The following is a 17,441-nucleotide window of genomic DNA, read 5'->3' as shown; positions in this document are numbered from 1 at the left end:
TATGGGAAAACACAATTGGTAAATACCAAAACTCATTAGACACCCCATCACAGAAAATTAACTGACTGATAAAATCCAGGTTGTAAAAATAAAAAAAGAAAATGGACCAGATGGCATCCTCAATGAAATGCTGAAGAACACAAGAGCACAAATTAAGATTGGCCTTTCTAAAACTGTTCAACTTGGTTCTGAGTGTTGGTCATCTCCCTGACACCTGGAACAGAGGACTCATAACGTCCATTTTCAAAAGTGGAGACAAATTAGATCCAAACCATTACAGAGGCATCTGTGTGAGCAGTGATATGGGGAAGATGTTCTGCAGTATCATCAACACAAGACTTGTTCACTTCCTTACACAACACAATGCCTTAAGCAAAAGTCAAATTGGATTCTTACCAAATTTTAGAACATCAGACCATATCTTCACCCTACATACCCCTGATTGATAAATACATCAACCAAAATAAATCCAAAATATTTGCATGCTTTGTAGATTTCCAAACGGCCTTCCAAACAATAAATGTGCAATCAAAATTGGCAATAAACAAACTGAGTTCTTCACTCAAGGGTGGGGTGTGAGACAGGGCTGCCCACCATCACCGACCCCCTTCAATATATACATCAATTAATTGGCAAATCTACTAGAACAATCAGCAGCTCCTGGCCTCACACTACATGACTCCATTAAGTTCCTCCTGTATGCAGATGATCTGGTCCTGCTGTCTCCAACAGAAGAGGTTCTACAGAAGAACCTGGAAATCCTGTATCAGTTCTGTCAGACCTGAGCCCTGACGATTAACCCAACTAAAACTAAAATTCTAACATTCCAGAGAAGACCCATATGTCAGGGAAAGAAATACAGTTTCACCCTTGGTATGATCAAAATTGATCATGCCACAAACTATACATACCTTGGTTTGAAATTCAGTGCAAATGGAAACCTCAACTTGGCCGTGAATGAACTGAAAGAGAAAGCAAGAAGGGCCTTCTATGCCATTAAAAAAATCTATCCAATTTGAAAAACCAATTAGAGTCTGGTTCAAAATATTCCAATCGGTCATAGAACTTATTGCACAATATGGCAGCCCTCTCCTAAATCACGAATTTGACAAATGGGACAAAAATCAGATTGAAGCACTGCATACAGAGTTTTGTAAAAACATTCTTAAGGTACAGAGAAACACACTGCAGGGCAGAATTAGGCCAAAACCCTCTATTGATCCACATTGAGAAAAGAGCCAATACATTTTGTAAACATCTAAAACTGAGCGACCCCAACTCTTATCATTTTAAAGCCCTTAAAAACCATGAAGTGAATGCTGAGAAGAGTCCCCTCATTCAGCTGGTCCTGAGGCTCCACAAACAGACTAACACGACTAACAATAATCAGCCTCAGAACATGGACACCCTCATCCACAGAATCCGGCCCAACCAAATGATTAATGCACAAAAAGAAAACTAATTTATTGGAATGAAACAACACAAAAACAAAGCAAAATACAATGTTATTTGGCCCTAAACAGAGCATATATGACAGCAGAATACCTGAGCACAGTCAGAAACCACAAACTGAGGAAAAACATGATGAGGTACAGACTGAGCGACCACAGCCTGGCTATAGAGAAGGGCAGATACAGACAGAACCTGCTTTCTCTGGGCATCCAGCTATGCCTGTACTGTATCCAAGGACAAATAGAAACAGAACTGCACTTCTTAACAACCTGACTTAATTATAATGAAATTCAAAAACACTTCTTTCCCAAATTTGAAATTATTTGTCCCAACTTCAAAAAGTTGAAGAATGATGCAGGAGCTCAATATTTACTTGGTGAACAAAGAGACTGCATTTCAGTAGCAGCAAAGTACATCAATTCCTGCCAAAAAAAGGGGGAAGAGTCGACCAAACAGTGATGCGCCCATTTACACACACACTTTTTTTTTTCCCTGTTTTTCCACACTTGTTCAATACAGAATTTGTTCTACTTTGTTAATTATTTTATTTTTCATGCTCATATAAATGCTTTGGCAACACAACGTACAATTTTTCATGCCAATAAAGCTCATTCGAATCAGAATTTGAGAGAGAGAGCGAGAGAGAGAGAGATAGAGAGAGAGAGAGAAACACACACACACACACACATACGTGGGCAGCTGTTCATGGTGTACCACTCCATACACTGGCCGTAAGGGAATGATGCCACATAGGCATTCGAGTCCACACACTGCCTCATGTTACTGCTCCACATGCACTCTGAACTCCCACTGGTGCACTCACTACAAGTAGAGCGCAGGGCACAGGGCATCCTACACTGCTTTACACTTTGGTTAGCTGCGGAGAGTGAGAATGAAAGAAAAGTAAGTGTGGGGCATCAGAGAGATAAGGCAACAAAAAAAGGCAGTCAGTCAACTGATGGGTTTTAAATGGCAAACAATGTAAATGTAAACAGTGACATAATTATAAACAGTTTTATCATTTTAAACCAAATTGCTTGAAAAGTATGTTTGTGCTATATTTCTTGAAAATAATTGACACTTGGTTTGATATTTTGTATTTAAATTAGAAGCCCAAGGGTCTCCCAAAATGCTTTCAAATTCACTCAGTTGGCCTCTGTTTAACAGTCTGGCATAACAGCTTTGGGAGACCACAAGAGGGGATATAACGTGTCACACACACACACACACGAAGGCATTTTGCACTTCAAGAATTAACAAAGTGACGTTAATGAGTTTGCATGTTAGTGAAACTGGTGTAACTGCGCAAACTGAACAATTAGAAATGACACCGTTTATTATGCACTTTCTCTGTATGTAGCATTTAACAGGTCTTCATTCAAGCTGTCAAACCACAAAATGACATACTTGTACCTGAAAATACATTGTGTAGGCTCAGTAAAAGATACAGGTTTACAATAGGTCATTCAGTGATGCTAGAGTAAATAATCTTTGTCCTTTGATAATGATTTGGGTCGAATTTAATGAAAACTATGCGAGTTATGGTCCGTGACACTTCAGAATGTAGAAGCTGAGTGTTGGCAGTTTGTGTGTAGCTTTGTAGAAAATAAATAATTGTTTCTAATTTTAGAATGTGCCATGTCATCCACCAGACGTGTCCAGTGTATAACAAAATCTGATGTATATTGATAATCATCTGGAAAATCTTCAGATTATCGATGCGTGAAAAAGGCATCGATCCGAAGCCTAATTACACCTTATACATTGTGTGCATTTTTCTCACTTGGTCGTTCACATAAACTTCCATTGACAGAGTTGACACATGTCGCTGCCTTCAGGCCATTGGAGGAGGGTTCAGCAAGGTACCCACAGAAGCCGGCGTCACTGGGCTCGCCCGGCAACCACTGTAGTGTGGAATTAGTAAAGGGAGACATGTCCTCCCAGCACCAGTATGAGACATTGATCTTCCTCAGACCCACCCATGGAGTCACCACTGCTTTTGACTGCAGCACACAGAAGTGGGCACACAGACAACTCAATTTCAATACACTTTTATTTGTATAGAACCTTTCAGTATAAATAATTTTCCACAACTGCTTTATGAGGAATTGTGTCTTTCAACACCTATTAAGCAAGCCAAAGATGACTATGGCAAAAAGAAACGACAGATAACCAAAAATGAAAATTCTGTCACCACTTGCCTTCATGTTGTTCCAAAACTGTCCTTGGAACACTAAAGTAGATTTTAGGCAGAATGTTAACCTCTGTCACATTAACTTTCATTGCATCTTTTTTTCCAGAAAATGAAAGGAAATGGTGACTGAGGCTTACGTTATGCCTAACATCTCATTTTGTCATTCCATGGCAGAAAGAAAGTCATACTGTTTTGGAACAGCATGAGGGGGAATACAAAATTTTGCATGAACTTTCCCTTTAAGAAGACAATGGAAAATAATAACTAGAAGTTTGTTGAGAAGAACTCACTTGCAATGATCTGCTATGAAGCTCTTTGAGGACAAACTGGACTTTCTTCTGAGTGGTGAGGGAAGCTAGCACAGCTTGGTGATTGCGACATACCAGTTTAGCATTGTCATACGAGTCATTGACCGTGATCAGCTTTAGACACGAGTTACCCACCAGATGCCAACCCTCACCACAGATATTCCCTAAAAAACAAAAACAGTACACCACCAATGAATCATCTTGGGGAAATTGTTTACCTACTTTCTTGTGTATCCCTACTGTTTTTTTGTGTGTATGCCTACTGTTTCTCAGAAAAGGATATGTTAGGCAGAATATAAGCCTCAGTCACCATTCCCTATCGTTGCAGGTAAAAAAAAGAAAAAGAAAGATGCAATGAAATTAAAAGGTGACCAAGTCTAACATTCTGCAAATCATCTCCTTTTGTGTTCCACAGAAAAAGGCATACAGGTTTGGAACAACATGAGGGTGTGTAAAAGATAACATTATTTAAAATTTTGGTTATTAGCATCACTAATTTTATTTGCCCTTTAGTTACTCTCCAACACTGTAACGTTTAAAAGTAATTACCAGGAAGGGCGATGCACTCTTGATTTCTTGCCTCCCACTGGCAGTTCTGATCTGTGGCACAACTTTTACAGCTGGTCTTCTTATTGCAAACAGAAGTGGGGTTATCCTTTGGACATGCCTCATAATCCAGTATTGACCCCTGCTGGCCAGGAGACCGATTAGTTACATGAAAGCCCCAGTTATTCAAAATTCTTGTTCTCTTTCTCTCTCTCTCTCTCTCTCTCACACACCTGCACGCACGCACTCACACGTTGGTATCCATAAAAGGACACACCATAGACAACGATTTTTATACTGTACAAACTATACATTCTATCCCCTAACCCTAAACCTAACCCTCAAAAAAACATTCAGAATTTTTACATATAAAAAGCTATTTGAATTATGGGAACACTAGAAATGTCCTCATAAAACACATTTATAGCATAATACCCTAGTAATTACCAGCTTGTAACCTAAAAAAAAAAAAATGTCCTCGTAAACCACCCAAACACGTCTCTATTACACTCCACTGCTCTGTCATGGCATATTTAAATGTTCTGTCTTACCCGGGGACCGGTGCAGTTAACATGGACAGACACACAGCCCGCACTGCACCACTGGCAGCTGTTAGTGTTGGCTGTACAACTGTAACAGTCTGAATATTGTTCACACTTTTCACCATCAGCATCTGGAAAATAAACACAAAGACATACAAATGCATACATTCTCTCTGTCTGTAACTGTGTATTCACTGATGCCAAGTTTTATGACAAAAGATGTTAACACTCCTAATCCTCTATATCAGGGGTGATATAGATTTGAATTCAAATTGGGTGAAAGTGAGCCTCCCCCTAGAGAACCTGAAGACGGATTGCCGATTTTGCCTCTTCAATTTCATCTCCCCTACATCAGTGGGAACAATGAGTCCGACTTTTTGACGCACACAGATGATCGATGCGAGGCTGCACGATAGAAAGGAATAAACGTAAAACGTCCTCCACCTGCAGCCTTGATCTGTATTTGCTTTTAAGCAGGGCCAAAGCGGAAAACCCGCACTCACATAAGTAAGTGGAGAGGAAGGGGATGAGGACTTTCATAGTCTTTCGAGAGAGGTGGAGAAACTCAGTCACTACAAAGAGATCCATTTTGCTACACGCATATGCATAACACGCACTTTAACACACAAGCTAGCAGGACAGATGTGTACAGACATGAACCAATATGATTTTTTTTTCCCCGTGCTGCGCCTCCCCTGGGGCTCTCTGGCGCCCCCCCCCCCAGGGGAGGCAGCCTCACCAATTGAAAACCTCTGCTCTATATAAATTAGCTTTGTAAGTAACTGCATCTGACAGATTCTTCTTTTTAACATCTCCTAAGCTCACTAAAGCACTATTTGGACAGGACCAGTTTTCCCTTAGGAGGTTACATTAATGTATGTTTTGCAGATGTACTTTGTGATTTCTGTTCCATTTGAATTAAACATGTCTGTATTTTTCCTCACACAAACTTGCTAAAAATTACTTCTATTTCTTGACTAAATCAGACAGCAGAACTGAAACCCATTCAGATAGGAATGTCTGTGATTTCGGATATTGTATTTTCACAAAACACACTGCATACAGCAACTAAAGCAAATTTTCTCATTATGTGCGAATCTTCTGACTGACTGGTGCAACTTCATTATGGATTTGGACATTTTTGCTAACTTTCTGGGTAGAATTACATTTGGGGATTCAATTACTACATACTGGTATAATAAATTAAATAAGGAATGTTGTAATTATACTACCAGTGAAAATTTTGGACACCTCAATCTTCTTCTTATTTTACACACTATAGAGTAGTTAAGACATTAAAACTATGAAACAACACAAAATGGAAGAATGGGAATAACGTAGTGAACAAAACAGACACCTAGTGCATTAAATATTGTTAATAAAAATAACCTTATTGTAAAGTGTTACCCTATTATATACTGTATATACATTTTTTTTATTAAGTTTTGTAAATAAATTCATAAATTGCCACAATGTGCAGTTGTCTACAAAAATAATTTCAAGTACATATGAGATAACATACTGTAAGCCTTACAATCTAAATGTTAAGATTATGAGAAACATAAATTCTGTCAAGCATGTCCAAATTTTGACTGGTAGTGAATTAATCCTTCTCTAATGCCCACATCCATACAATAGACACTTACACCTTAACAACAGAGATCCCACTCCTATCTGAATCAGTACATGTTATTACAGACCTCTAATGTTAATCATTGTCATTAAAATGATGTTTAGAAACGAATCCTTTCAAAATAGTGCTTAAAAAGACACAAAGGATGTAGATGTCCTCTTTGCCACCTCCACTTACACACTCTGGGACTGCAGTTGCTTCTCAAGCTCTCTACGTCATATGGAGCTTCTGCCTCCCAGGACACACAGGTGGAGGTAGTGGAGTTCCACACACACTTGACACCAGGCACGGCTGTCACACACTCCAGCTGCTCAGAGAATGCAGCGCAGCTCGCAGGGGTGAACTGAAGCACATCACTGAGCATCAGGCTGTTAAAGCCTCCATACACGTACATCACCCTGAAACACACACACACATAGAGAAAGAGATTAGCCTCTCAGATCTTTGAAGGAATGAAAGAGGTTGGAGGGCAGTGAAGAGCTGAAGGACAGGTATGAAGGGCAAGAAGGGTGAAGAGTTAGGATGGGCCATGATAGTAGACTAGTCGATCAAAAGTTGAATAGTCAATTAGTGTGGTCAACTACTTTATCAAGATTTTTTTTTTTTCATTTCAAGTTTTAACAGTTATAGGAGTTGTGTTGTGCATAAGCAGCTAGACACTTTGCATTGTAAAACCCTTTAGGAAAAGTTTCACATTTAAATGAATCTACTTTACTGCACCACCTCAATGGCTATACACATTTAAACAGATGTCTTTGCATAGTTGCTGTGGCAGCGGGGGCGTGGTCAAGCGCCCGTCCTGGGTTTCGGCACCAGTGTAACGAGTTTCCACTGGGGAAGGGACGGAAACAGCAACAGGATTCAGGTAAGGTTGTTTTTAATTCTCACACACTAATTCACACACTACTACAACACACTAGCTTCTTGGCCTTCATGTCGGGCTCTCCCCTGGGCTCTGTTGTAGCTGCTTTTTATGCCGCTCTCCTCAAGCTACTGCAATTAGAGACAGGTGTTAGACATAATTTAGCTCAGGTGTGAGCGCCCTTACCGCTTTTCTCTCCCGGACGAGCGCTTGACCACGCCCCCGCTGCCACAGTTGCATATTGTCTTGCATTGTTTTTTTTTTTTTTTTCTAGCAACAAGCATTGCGTTTTTAAGATGCTGTGTAAAGTCCAGAATAGTCCAACACGTCTGTTGTGTTCCTTCTAGAGGTTTTTAATTGTCTTATATAAACATGTCTAATCAGTGTCAGGTCAACCCAAAATCAATAATTATAAAACTGCTTCCTTAAGTCATTCAGGCAACTTAATTTTGAAAATATGTAGTTTTGCACATTACTAGCGAGAAGGGAAGTGAGAATAAGGGTGAACATAAAGAGGAAGTTGTGTAGAGAGGAGAACAGAGGGGCTGAAACTGACATGTCAAACAAAAGCAGTGTTCTAACTCCCCACAGAGAGGTCAGCTCTGAACTGACAACACCAGGAATTATGGGTAAGAATACAGATCAGTGTACAGAGCTCTCATCAAAATCTCACAGCAAAAAGTGTTCTAGAAGGTCTTGTGTAAGAGTAAATGTGCATCTTCACACATTTGCTTAATTAGTGATTTGTGTTACAACAAAGCCCAAACGGCGGTAAATAAATCAATCACAGATACTAATGATTTATCATAGCGGTTTTGGAGCTTGTATGGTATTTATCTCTCTTATTTTTGAATGTATATCTGCTGTGTGAGGCTCTCTTGGTTTTTGCTTGTTGCCAGTATGTCACAATAAACTTTGACACTGACAACAGAACTATTCATGGCTGTTTTCATTTTAAATAAATGTTAGCATTTCCCACTTAATGTAAATTTAATGTAATTTAAGTGTGGGGCATTAACACACAACTGCAGTTTACAATTTTCAAAAAGTGTGGCAAGGGGCACATTAAATCGGCTGATCACAGTGTTAAAATATCGGTGGTCGTATCTGCCTCATTTTCTGACCGGTTCATCACTACCTCTAATAATAAACATTTTCTCAATAATTATTTCCACTAACTCCAATTTAGTATTCATTAATAGTAGTTTTTTTTCTATGTCATTTTAGGGTTTACAGTGGTACAACGTCATGACGACAAAGCTGATTTTATCACAGTAAAATAATGTTAACACAAATATTGTTAACGTCTTGTGGCTGTAGTTTTGAAACAGTGAGCATCTGAACATTTACAGATTGGCCTCATTCACCTTCACTGTAATTGCATCACTGAAATCCAGATAATTTTTTAAGAAAAGGAGGGATGAATTTAAAGGATTTTTGTGTAAATCTACATTACGCCACAAAAGCTGTCGATTGAGCTTTACTTGTATGGAACCCAGAATAAAAATATTTTAAAAATTCATAAAAATAAAACTTTTTTTTTTGTGATCTTATGTGGACTCTATTTGATGGATCTAAAGATTTAATTTGAGTTTTTAATGGCAACACACAGTGTGTGTGACTTTGATAGAGGTCCCAGCAGCATGAGCAGGGTTCAAATATTTGCAAAAAATGGTTGTTTGAAACTATCTTCTTTCTAGTACTGAGGTCAGAACACAGCATAACAAGTCTAATGCTATGACTACAATTGTAATTTATAATTATTTTTGTGTGCTAAAAAACTGACCCTTAAGCCTACTATGCAAGTGCATTATTGTAAACAAGATTTTTGAAGTCTTAAACTGAGGAACAAGAGAAATATCGCTGAAGGTATGAGAGAGGAGAGAGACAAGGAGAAGTAAAAGATAGGTAAGAAGAATGAGAAGGAAGTGGGAAGTAAGAATGAGGAAGAACAGAGGAAAATTAGGTACAGGGATGAACAAAGGGGCTGAAACTGACAAGTCAAACAGGAAAAGCAGTGTTCTGACTCAGCTCCCCACAGAGAGGTCATAGAGAGGTCAGAACTGAAATGATGCCTGGAATTGAGGGCAAGAATAAAGATCACAGTACAGAGCTCACATCAAAATCTCACAGCAGAAAATCCTTCACAAAGTGTGATGTGAGAGTAAATGTGTGTGTGTGTGTGTGTGTGTGTGTGTGAGACATTGTGGATAATAATATAAAACTGTTTGTTCAGCAGGCAATTTGAAGCACTATTAATGAGAAATGTTATTTATGGATAATGATTCTGCTTTATGCCTTCATTTGACTAATCTTACTGAAAGAGATTGAAGGCGGATTTAAATATAGACTTATTTACTGACGTGCTCATATTACAGAAATAGGCACTCTTACTAAAATGGAACATGCTGGGCAAAATTCAAGCATAGCATAAATTTCATGCAGTTAATTATCATATAAAAAAATATTTTGACTCGTCTCTAAGCTTATAATAACAAACATTGGAACAATACACACGTTTCTAAGCAGAACTGTGAAGCTCATATTTTTGGTTAAACATTACTGATGTATTTCCTGTGGGTGCAGTTTACATTTACATGGTCATGACATGAGTTGAAAGACTGAATATAACTTAAGCAATTCTATCACACTTGTCTCATGCAAACACATAATGCTTAAGTATATGACCAAAAACAGGTTACCGTTGCCTACTTTTAACATTTACTCTGGAAATAAATGGGACAAGTGTACAGTCCCAATGTAAGTGCATAATTGTAAACACATTTTTTTTCACAAACTATTTGGAGTCTAAATTATTTTGTGGTAAATGACAGCATGCCATATATGCTGTCTATAGAACAAGAGGAGCAAAATATAACATTGACATCAAGCATTTAAAATGGGTACTGCAGTCCAAATTTAAAATATGGAGAGAGTTGTCTCCCCCGCCCCCTAACAAGACTGCAAGCTCATGTGTGTTGCCAGGTTGAGGACACACAACAGGAATGAGCAAACTGACAATGGCAAGCGACTAGCCTTAAACTGCAAGTCGATAAGCTAATGTATACGTTTGCAATGTTTTCAAATTATAAACTCATGCTGATTTTTTTATAACTTGGTCAATGTTAGCTAGATGTATTGCTGGCTTACATGGCTGCAGCACGCTATGTTTGCCTGCTTACTTGTTTCAAATATGGCAACCCAGAGTGTCGAAATACTATTGGGAAATGGGCAGTGCGCAGGATCACACGCCAAAACACAAACAGAAATTCCAGCCCGGAACGGACATCTCAAAGTAGAATATACTGGCTGTAGAATTGTTTTCAGAGAAGAAAGGATTTAAACTTAGCATGTTTCTTAAATCTCTGAGAATATATTATGACAATTTTATGCTTTAGTACAGTAAATATATAACATATTGCACCTTTAAGATGTATTAACCACAGAATATTCCTTTAAAATAGTGCACACAATGCTTCAATATAAAATAAGCCATTATAAGTAGGAACTAGTGATGTCAGTCATTTAACATTTTAAAAATCGTGATTAATTGCAGATGTTAAGTATTGAAATTTGACACTAAATATACTTCTTTTCTTGTCAAAATTTATTTATTACCATCGTAGGAAAGAAAAAAAAATAAATAGCAATATAATGCTTAATTAACATTTTCCAAACAAAGCCTTCCACAATATAAAAAGATAGAAAGCCACTAAAATAGCACCAATTCAAGCAACATTAAACGTTTCCCAAAGTCTAAGTGGGAGGTTGACTAATTGAAATAACTATTCCATATAGGTTGCATATTCATTCCTTTGGGTATTACATTTCTTAAACTCTCATCCTCCACAATATTAATTTGCAATTAGAGGGTGGGTATCCACTTTGTTACAGCAATCAGAAGCTGCTTTATGATTCACGTCAGAGCATCAATGCCAGCGTCGAACGCCGCTTGAACTCACCATGAAAATAGCTTGCAAAAAACATGCCTCATTCTACATTTTGGTGATAGTTAAGACTTCAAATGCTTCTGTTGTAATTAAAATGCACGTTATATAGGCTGAAAAATACTTGATTTCAAGTCCCATCAGGGCTTGTTTTGTACATCAGATAGCACTAAGCGCTCCATTCTCCATCATTTTATAACCGGGATGTGCTGTCAGAGATCCTTTTATTTATTATGATAACAACCTCCCAGCGGAGGTCTATCATATGCTATTTTATGTTAAGCTTGTAAGCTCATGGGCACTGTTGTGTGTGTCTGTTTGTGGCGTGTGCGTCAGTGTAATGACTCCGGGCAGAAACATTACAAAGGTTCCACTTTCACACAAGTGTTTATGCTGTATTATCGGTAAGTGCGTCAATCAAAATTACGATTAATTACGTACTTAATTAATCATATGCATTAATTCTGACAGCTCTAGTAGGAACGTATGTTTTAGCACAGATAAAAACATTGAGATACCCATTGTGATAAACAGCTGAGTGGCCAAAGCGGTTGACGTCATGGTAAAGGTCTGGATTGGGCAGCACAGTCCACTCGTCACAAGCTAGAAAAGAGAAAGAGATAGTCAATTTTACTCTGTCTCAGACACATCCACCATAATGCACCATCTCATCTCGGTTTGTAAGAGGAGCTTAATATAAATGTTTTCATCCATTTTCTGAGCTGAACCTTGTTATCATTTAAATAAATAAAAAATGAGTGGGAAATTAAATAGTAAGAGAACTGTGAAGAGAAATGGTTGCTATTAACATGTGTGACATGTCGCTGCCCTCTGCTGGCAAACTTCCTGAAAAATACAATGCAGCGTTCTGTAGGTGCCAATATAATTGAGTTCAGCTCATAAAGACAGCAATTACCCCCAGGGCAAAGACAGACCTACACTTAATTAAAGATTATTGCAGGACTAGCTCGAATTTCAAAAGAAAATATAGTTTGAGAAGGACAAAATAAGGAAATTTGGAGGAGGAGTGGTATACACTGATGTCAGCTATTAAGTAAGCAATTCGTAGGTTGATTTTCCTGAAAAGTGCAAACATTGTGGCTCAAAACATTGTTCAATTTGAGCATTCCTGGCCAACCTGACATATGGTACAACATTAGCTAAACCAATGGTGTGAGTTTGGGCTCTTTGTCCAACCAATGCAAGATAATATGAATGTTTGTGAAATCCATTTGAAAATATTTTTTTGTTTGGTTACACTAGTGGTACAAAAATGACACAATTTACCTTTAAAGATATAGTACGTAATTTCTGCACCACTAGCGCATAGTCCCTGTCCCCAACTCATGCCACTGATTGAGTAATGTTGTTGGGGCGGGTCTAAGCTGTTCGCTCAAATCAAGCTAGCATAGCAATCATTTTCATAGCACCATAGAAAGACAGTGCTTACAATTTTCAAGAAAATGTACCTATGAATGGCTTACTAATAATTCTCTCTGCATATTAAGCTGGAATAGGAGAAAGTATTTTAACACTGAAAAACTACTTAAGCCAATAAAAACCTCCTCAAAGAAGCTCCGTCCACCCACCCATCACATTTTCATGCTGAAGTGCTGCTGTATCCAAGCACTTGTAGCATATCTATTCTGAAACCAGAGCATCCCTCATTATCTAAACGAAAAGCAAGACAATTCCAGCAGACAGACATGTCTGCGATTTCTGGAGATTACAAAACTCAAATGTGCCAGTCATAAAATAATGACTTTAAATCATCTTTCTGCAATTGCATCCCTGCTGAGTGCATGTCTTCCTCTAATGACTTGCTGGTACACACACAGAAATCTAATTACAGTTTCTGCAGTGAGAAGCTACACTGCTGCTTAATATTGTGATGGATGGAGATGTTATTGCTCTGTTCCAAAACCTAGTGAACTGCCTAAAATTATTATAAATCAAGTTCAACACTGAAAAGTACCTAAATGGTAATGGTCTGAACTTATATAGCACCTTTTTTTAACCTTAGGTGTTACCAAAGCGCTTTACTCGGTGTCCCATTCACCCATACATTCACACTTACATTCACACACCAATGGTGGCAGAGCTGCCATGCAAGGCGCTAGCCTGCCATTGGGAGCAACTTGGGGTTCAGTGTCTTGCCCAAGGACACTTCGGCATGTGGAGTCATGTGGGCAGGGAATCGAACCGCCAACCCTGTGATTAGTGGCCGACCCGCTCTACCACCTGAGCCACTGCCACCCCTCCATAAGAAGTATCTATAAATAGTTTAGTGTAATTACATATTGATTATTTTACACAATTTGTTTGTGTTGTCTTTAGAAGCTTTAAAGAATAGCTTAGCAAAATGCTAACATCAAACTCAATTGAAATCAATTGGAAATTGAAACACCCGCAGAGCATCAATTGTGTGGTGTGTGCAGTTGTTGCCTATGTAGTGTTCTAAATTGGTTACGTAACTACAGAGCTTATAGTATTAGACATACAGTCTGTGAGAAGGTGCAGTAAGTCTATGGTTTACAACATGAAAAGACGGGGTGGGTGGTATGACTAAAATCTTGTATCATTGTAAATAAAAAAAATCTATATAAACAACAGCCATGTGGTTATGCAGTGAATGTACTAGAAATGACAAGGTACTGTGTCTCATTTGATTATTTTTCACATTTAATAAAAACTTTGATGCACACAAACCAAAAAATAAAAAGACAATTACTAACAAAATAATAAGTCAATGAGTGCAAAAACAGCTTAAATTTATGTAACACTCAAGAGTAAAACAAGACTTTCTACTTGATGAACCACATTTGAATCACTTGTAAATTAGCCAATATAGTATACACGCATCTGTGACCCCACATCAGAATTCTATATAAATGTGGTATTAAATTGCGATGTTGCTTAGCAACCATAAAAAAACTAAACTACAAGTTGTGCTTAACACCCATTAAAAGCAGTTCTGCCCACTGTTGATAGGTCAAATCTACCTACCGTGGTATAAATGGTATAGCAAAATCGATATGGTATGTAACGCATTGTATATTACATCATACTGGCCTGCAGACAGTTATAGAATATATGTGGCTTGAATATTCAGGTGAAAAGCATGATGTTTTGCACTCACCCAGGTTGTATGCTATGAAGTCAGAAGAGAAGCACTTCGCTCCATGGCTCATCGAGGTGTCGTTGTGTGTGTTACCCCCAAACACCAGCATGTTCCCGCCAACCATCACTGATGTGTGGAGATAACGGAAAAAACCACTGTCCCTCAGAATCGACCTACAGGGGCATTAGTGACATCATCGGCAGGATGCCCAGAGAGAGCAGAGGACAACAGACAATGTTCAGAATGGCATACCAGCATATTACTCAAACTATTTTTGCAGAATGCAACATACATAATCTATTTGCATGGAACACGGATGACCTACAAGATAACCTGTCTTCCTATTTCAATTTATCAGTACACAGTAATAATGTCTTTGGTTATCATTACTTGAAGATGTTTCCTTTTTGTTACACAACAAATTACACATACATAGTCATACCTCAAAAGTGAATTTTGAAATATTTATGTGCTTTAAAAACAGTTACTACATAAGGCTTGCAACATTTGAAGACAACAACTACTGTCCACTTAGTTACGCATCATTCGCATCCCGCTTTTATCAAGTTTATGTGCTTGACTGATGATGAGTAATCATGCGGACAACTGTTGTAGTGCTCGTGTGTTGCAGTCCTTTTGTAGCAACTTCTCCTTATACTGTATATTGTAGTAAATGGCACAATATAAATAAGTTGATAATTAATTTTTTTAAATTTTATAGATTCGTTGTTGAAGCCCAACTCATTATCAGATAAGACTGCCAAGATTTAAATTAAAAAAAAAATATTAAAAAAGAAAAATGAGCTAGTTCATTCTGAACTCAGTGCTTATAGAACAATGTGGCATAACATTAACATGCTCTTAACCTAAATTAGATCCTTTTAAAGCAAAGAATAAAGCCCAAGCATAAAATTGTTAAGTTGAAAAGCAATGAAATTTCAACCCACCACATTCTTTTGTCCACATCGTAGCGGTACAGGTCCCCTGCCAGGCCGTATTTATTGGCACTGAAAGCCTTGTAGCCTCCGTGTATGTAGATGGAGCGAGTAAGAGGGTCAAATACACTGCTGTGCCCATAACCTCCCTGAACCAATGCCCCATGAGTCTCTAAAACACTCCATGTGTTCTTTACTGCAAAGTGAAGAGAAAAGTAGAAGACATTTAGTAAGTGGAGAACAACAACAATATTTTTCTCTGATAAAAATGTCTCTATGAAAAGTAACAGATGTTGCTTTTTCATAACAACACTAGAGGGCAGTACAGTTCAGAACACCATGATATTGACCACTGTTGTTATTTTTCATCTTATTTTTAATAATTAATGTCAGTTTGGAGCACATTTCCACATTTTGTATGCTTTAATTTTATTATTAGGCTGTTTACACTGCTGAAAACCCTTCCTTGCTTAGCCTATGTTGTCACAAAAAGTCAACATGCATTAAATGAACAGTTTTTTTTATCCCGGGCACTAATGGTGAAAGTTCAACAGCTTTAAGGCATGTGCCTGTACAGAAATTGGCTTTCAAAAATAAACCTAGCCTGAAAAACATTCACTGAAGTAAAAAGTGTGAAAACTAGCCCCACTTTCATTTAGACACTTTGTGAATCTGTCCTACTGACCAATGTTGTACTGCTGCACTTGGCTGATGTATCCATACAGAGGGCAGTGTCCAAAGACAACTAGCATGACTGGTTCTGATCCGTCGGGCAGCAGCTGGACAGTATGTGCAGAATGGCCTATAACAGCATATTGTTCTTTAGCACGCGGATTTAGCAGAACCCACGACTGGTTCTTTGTGTGGAACACCCACAGTTCTGATGTTACGTTTCCCGTGGAGTCAATCTTTCCTCCATACATATAGATTTTATCCTAACAAAGACAAATGCATACAAAATCATTTTCAAGTAAGATGACAGATCATATAAACTATGTTATTTGTGGAATATTTGCATAACCCCTGTAGTTTCAATTAATACGTTTATGAAAACTGTATGCACAATAATTATAATGCAATCAGAAAAATGCTGTTTAAAAATACTTGTGGCTTAAAATAGTGGTAACACTTTACAATAAGGTTCCATTTGCTAACATTAGTTAACATGAACTAACAATGAACAACACTTTAACAGCATTTATTAATCTTAACGTTAATTTCAATACATAGAAAAACATTTTAAAATCAAATGTGTTTGTTAACATTAGTCAATACACTATGAACAATTGTATTTTTATTAACTAGCATTAATAAAGATGAATAAATGCTGTAAACAATATATTGCTAATCGTTTGTTCATGATCCCTAATGCATTAATGTTAACGAATGGAACCTTATTGTAAAGTGAGTTTAGCATGTCAAACTGCATGACATTTCAAGGTAATTAACCATTTTTTACACATTGTTTCAACAGTTCGCATGATAGCATCCACACAATGAGTAAGCTTTACATTATTTTATGTTGTTAACGGAGTAGCTAATGGTTAAAATCACTATATTATATGGAGGTCAACCCACAAGAGTGAAAAAACAATTACTTGAAATGTAACATGGAAAAATGTCTTACATCCTCTTGGGGTCTTGATTAGCAAAATTTTCAAGGATAAGAGATGGACCATTTTAAAAGGGATTTTGTGAGTCATTCCACAGGACTCACTCATTGGCAATATGTTATAGACATTGCACAGACATTTTAAGGGAAATATGTAAACTAATGACCAGTCGCTTTTGAAAGGAGACCTCATTTGGACAATGCCACATATTTCTATGTGTTTCTGTCTTACACAGCTCTTACTTAAAATTGCTATAAATAATTTCAATTTGGATAGATCATTTCATTA

At 37.7% G+C, this 17,441-nt stretch overlaps 1 protein-coding gene across 1 annotated transcript in view; it reads right to left on the bottom strand.

Annotated features, from left to right (window-relative positions):
• The window catches only part of atrn (attractin), a 92,776-nt gene that overhangs the window by 51,162 nt on the left and 24,173 nt on the right, over nt 1–17,441 (bottom strand). The window contains exons 8-17 of the mRNA XM_052151321.1: nt 16,226–16,475; nt 15,553–15,736; nt 14,624–14,778; nt 12,003–12,087; nt 6,853–7,073; nt 5,052–5,173; nt 4,504–4,642; nt 3,937–4,118; nt 3,236–3,455; nt 2,144–2,329 (exon numbers count right to left, since the gene is read on the bottom strand). Coding sequence (XP_052007281.1) covers nt 2,144–2,329; nt 3,236–3,455; nt 3,937–4,118; nt 4,504–4,642; nt 5,052–5,173; nt 6,853–7,073; nt 12,003–12,087; nt 14,624–14,778; nt 15,553–15,736; nt 16,226–16,475 — 1,744 coding nt within the window. The remainder of the gene's footprint in view (nt 1–2,143; nt 2,330–3,235; nt 3,456–3,936; nt 4,119–4,503; nt 4,643–5,051; nt 5,174–6,852; nt 7,074–12,002; nt 12,088–14,623; nt 14,779–15,552; nt 15,737–16,225; nt 16,476–17,441) is intronic.

Source organism: Xyrauchen texanus, chromosome 20, assembly GCF_025860055.1.
Source record: "Xyrauchen texanus isolate HMW12.3.18 chromosome 20, RBS_HiC_50CHRs, whole genome shotgun sequence".
NCBI lineage: Eukaryota > Metazoa > Chordata > Actinopteri > Cypriniformes > Catostomidae > Xyrauchen > Xyrauchen texanus.
Note: the sequence above shows the minus strand (reverse complement) of the source record. Positions and strands in the feature narration are given on the sequence as shown.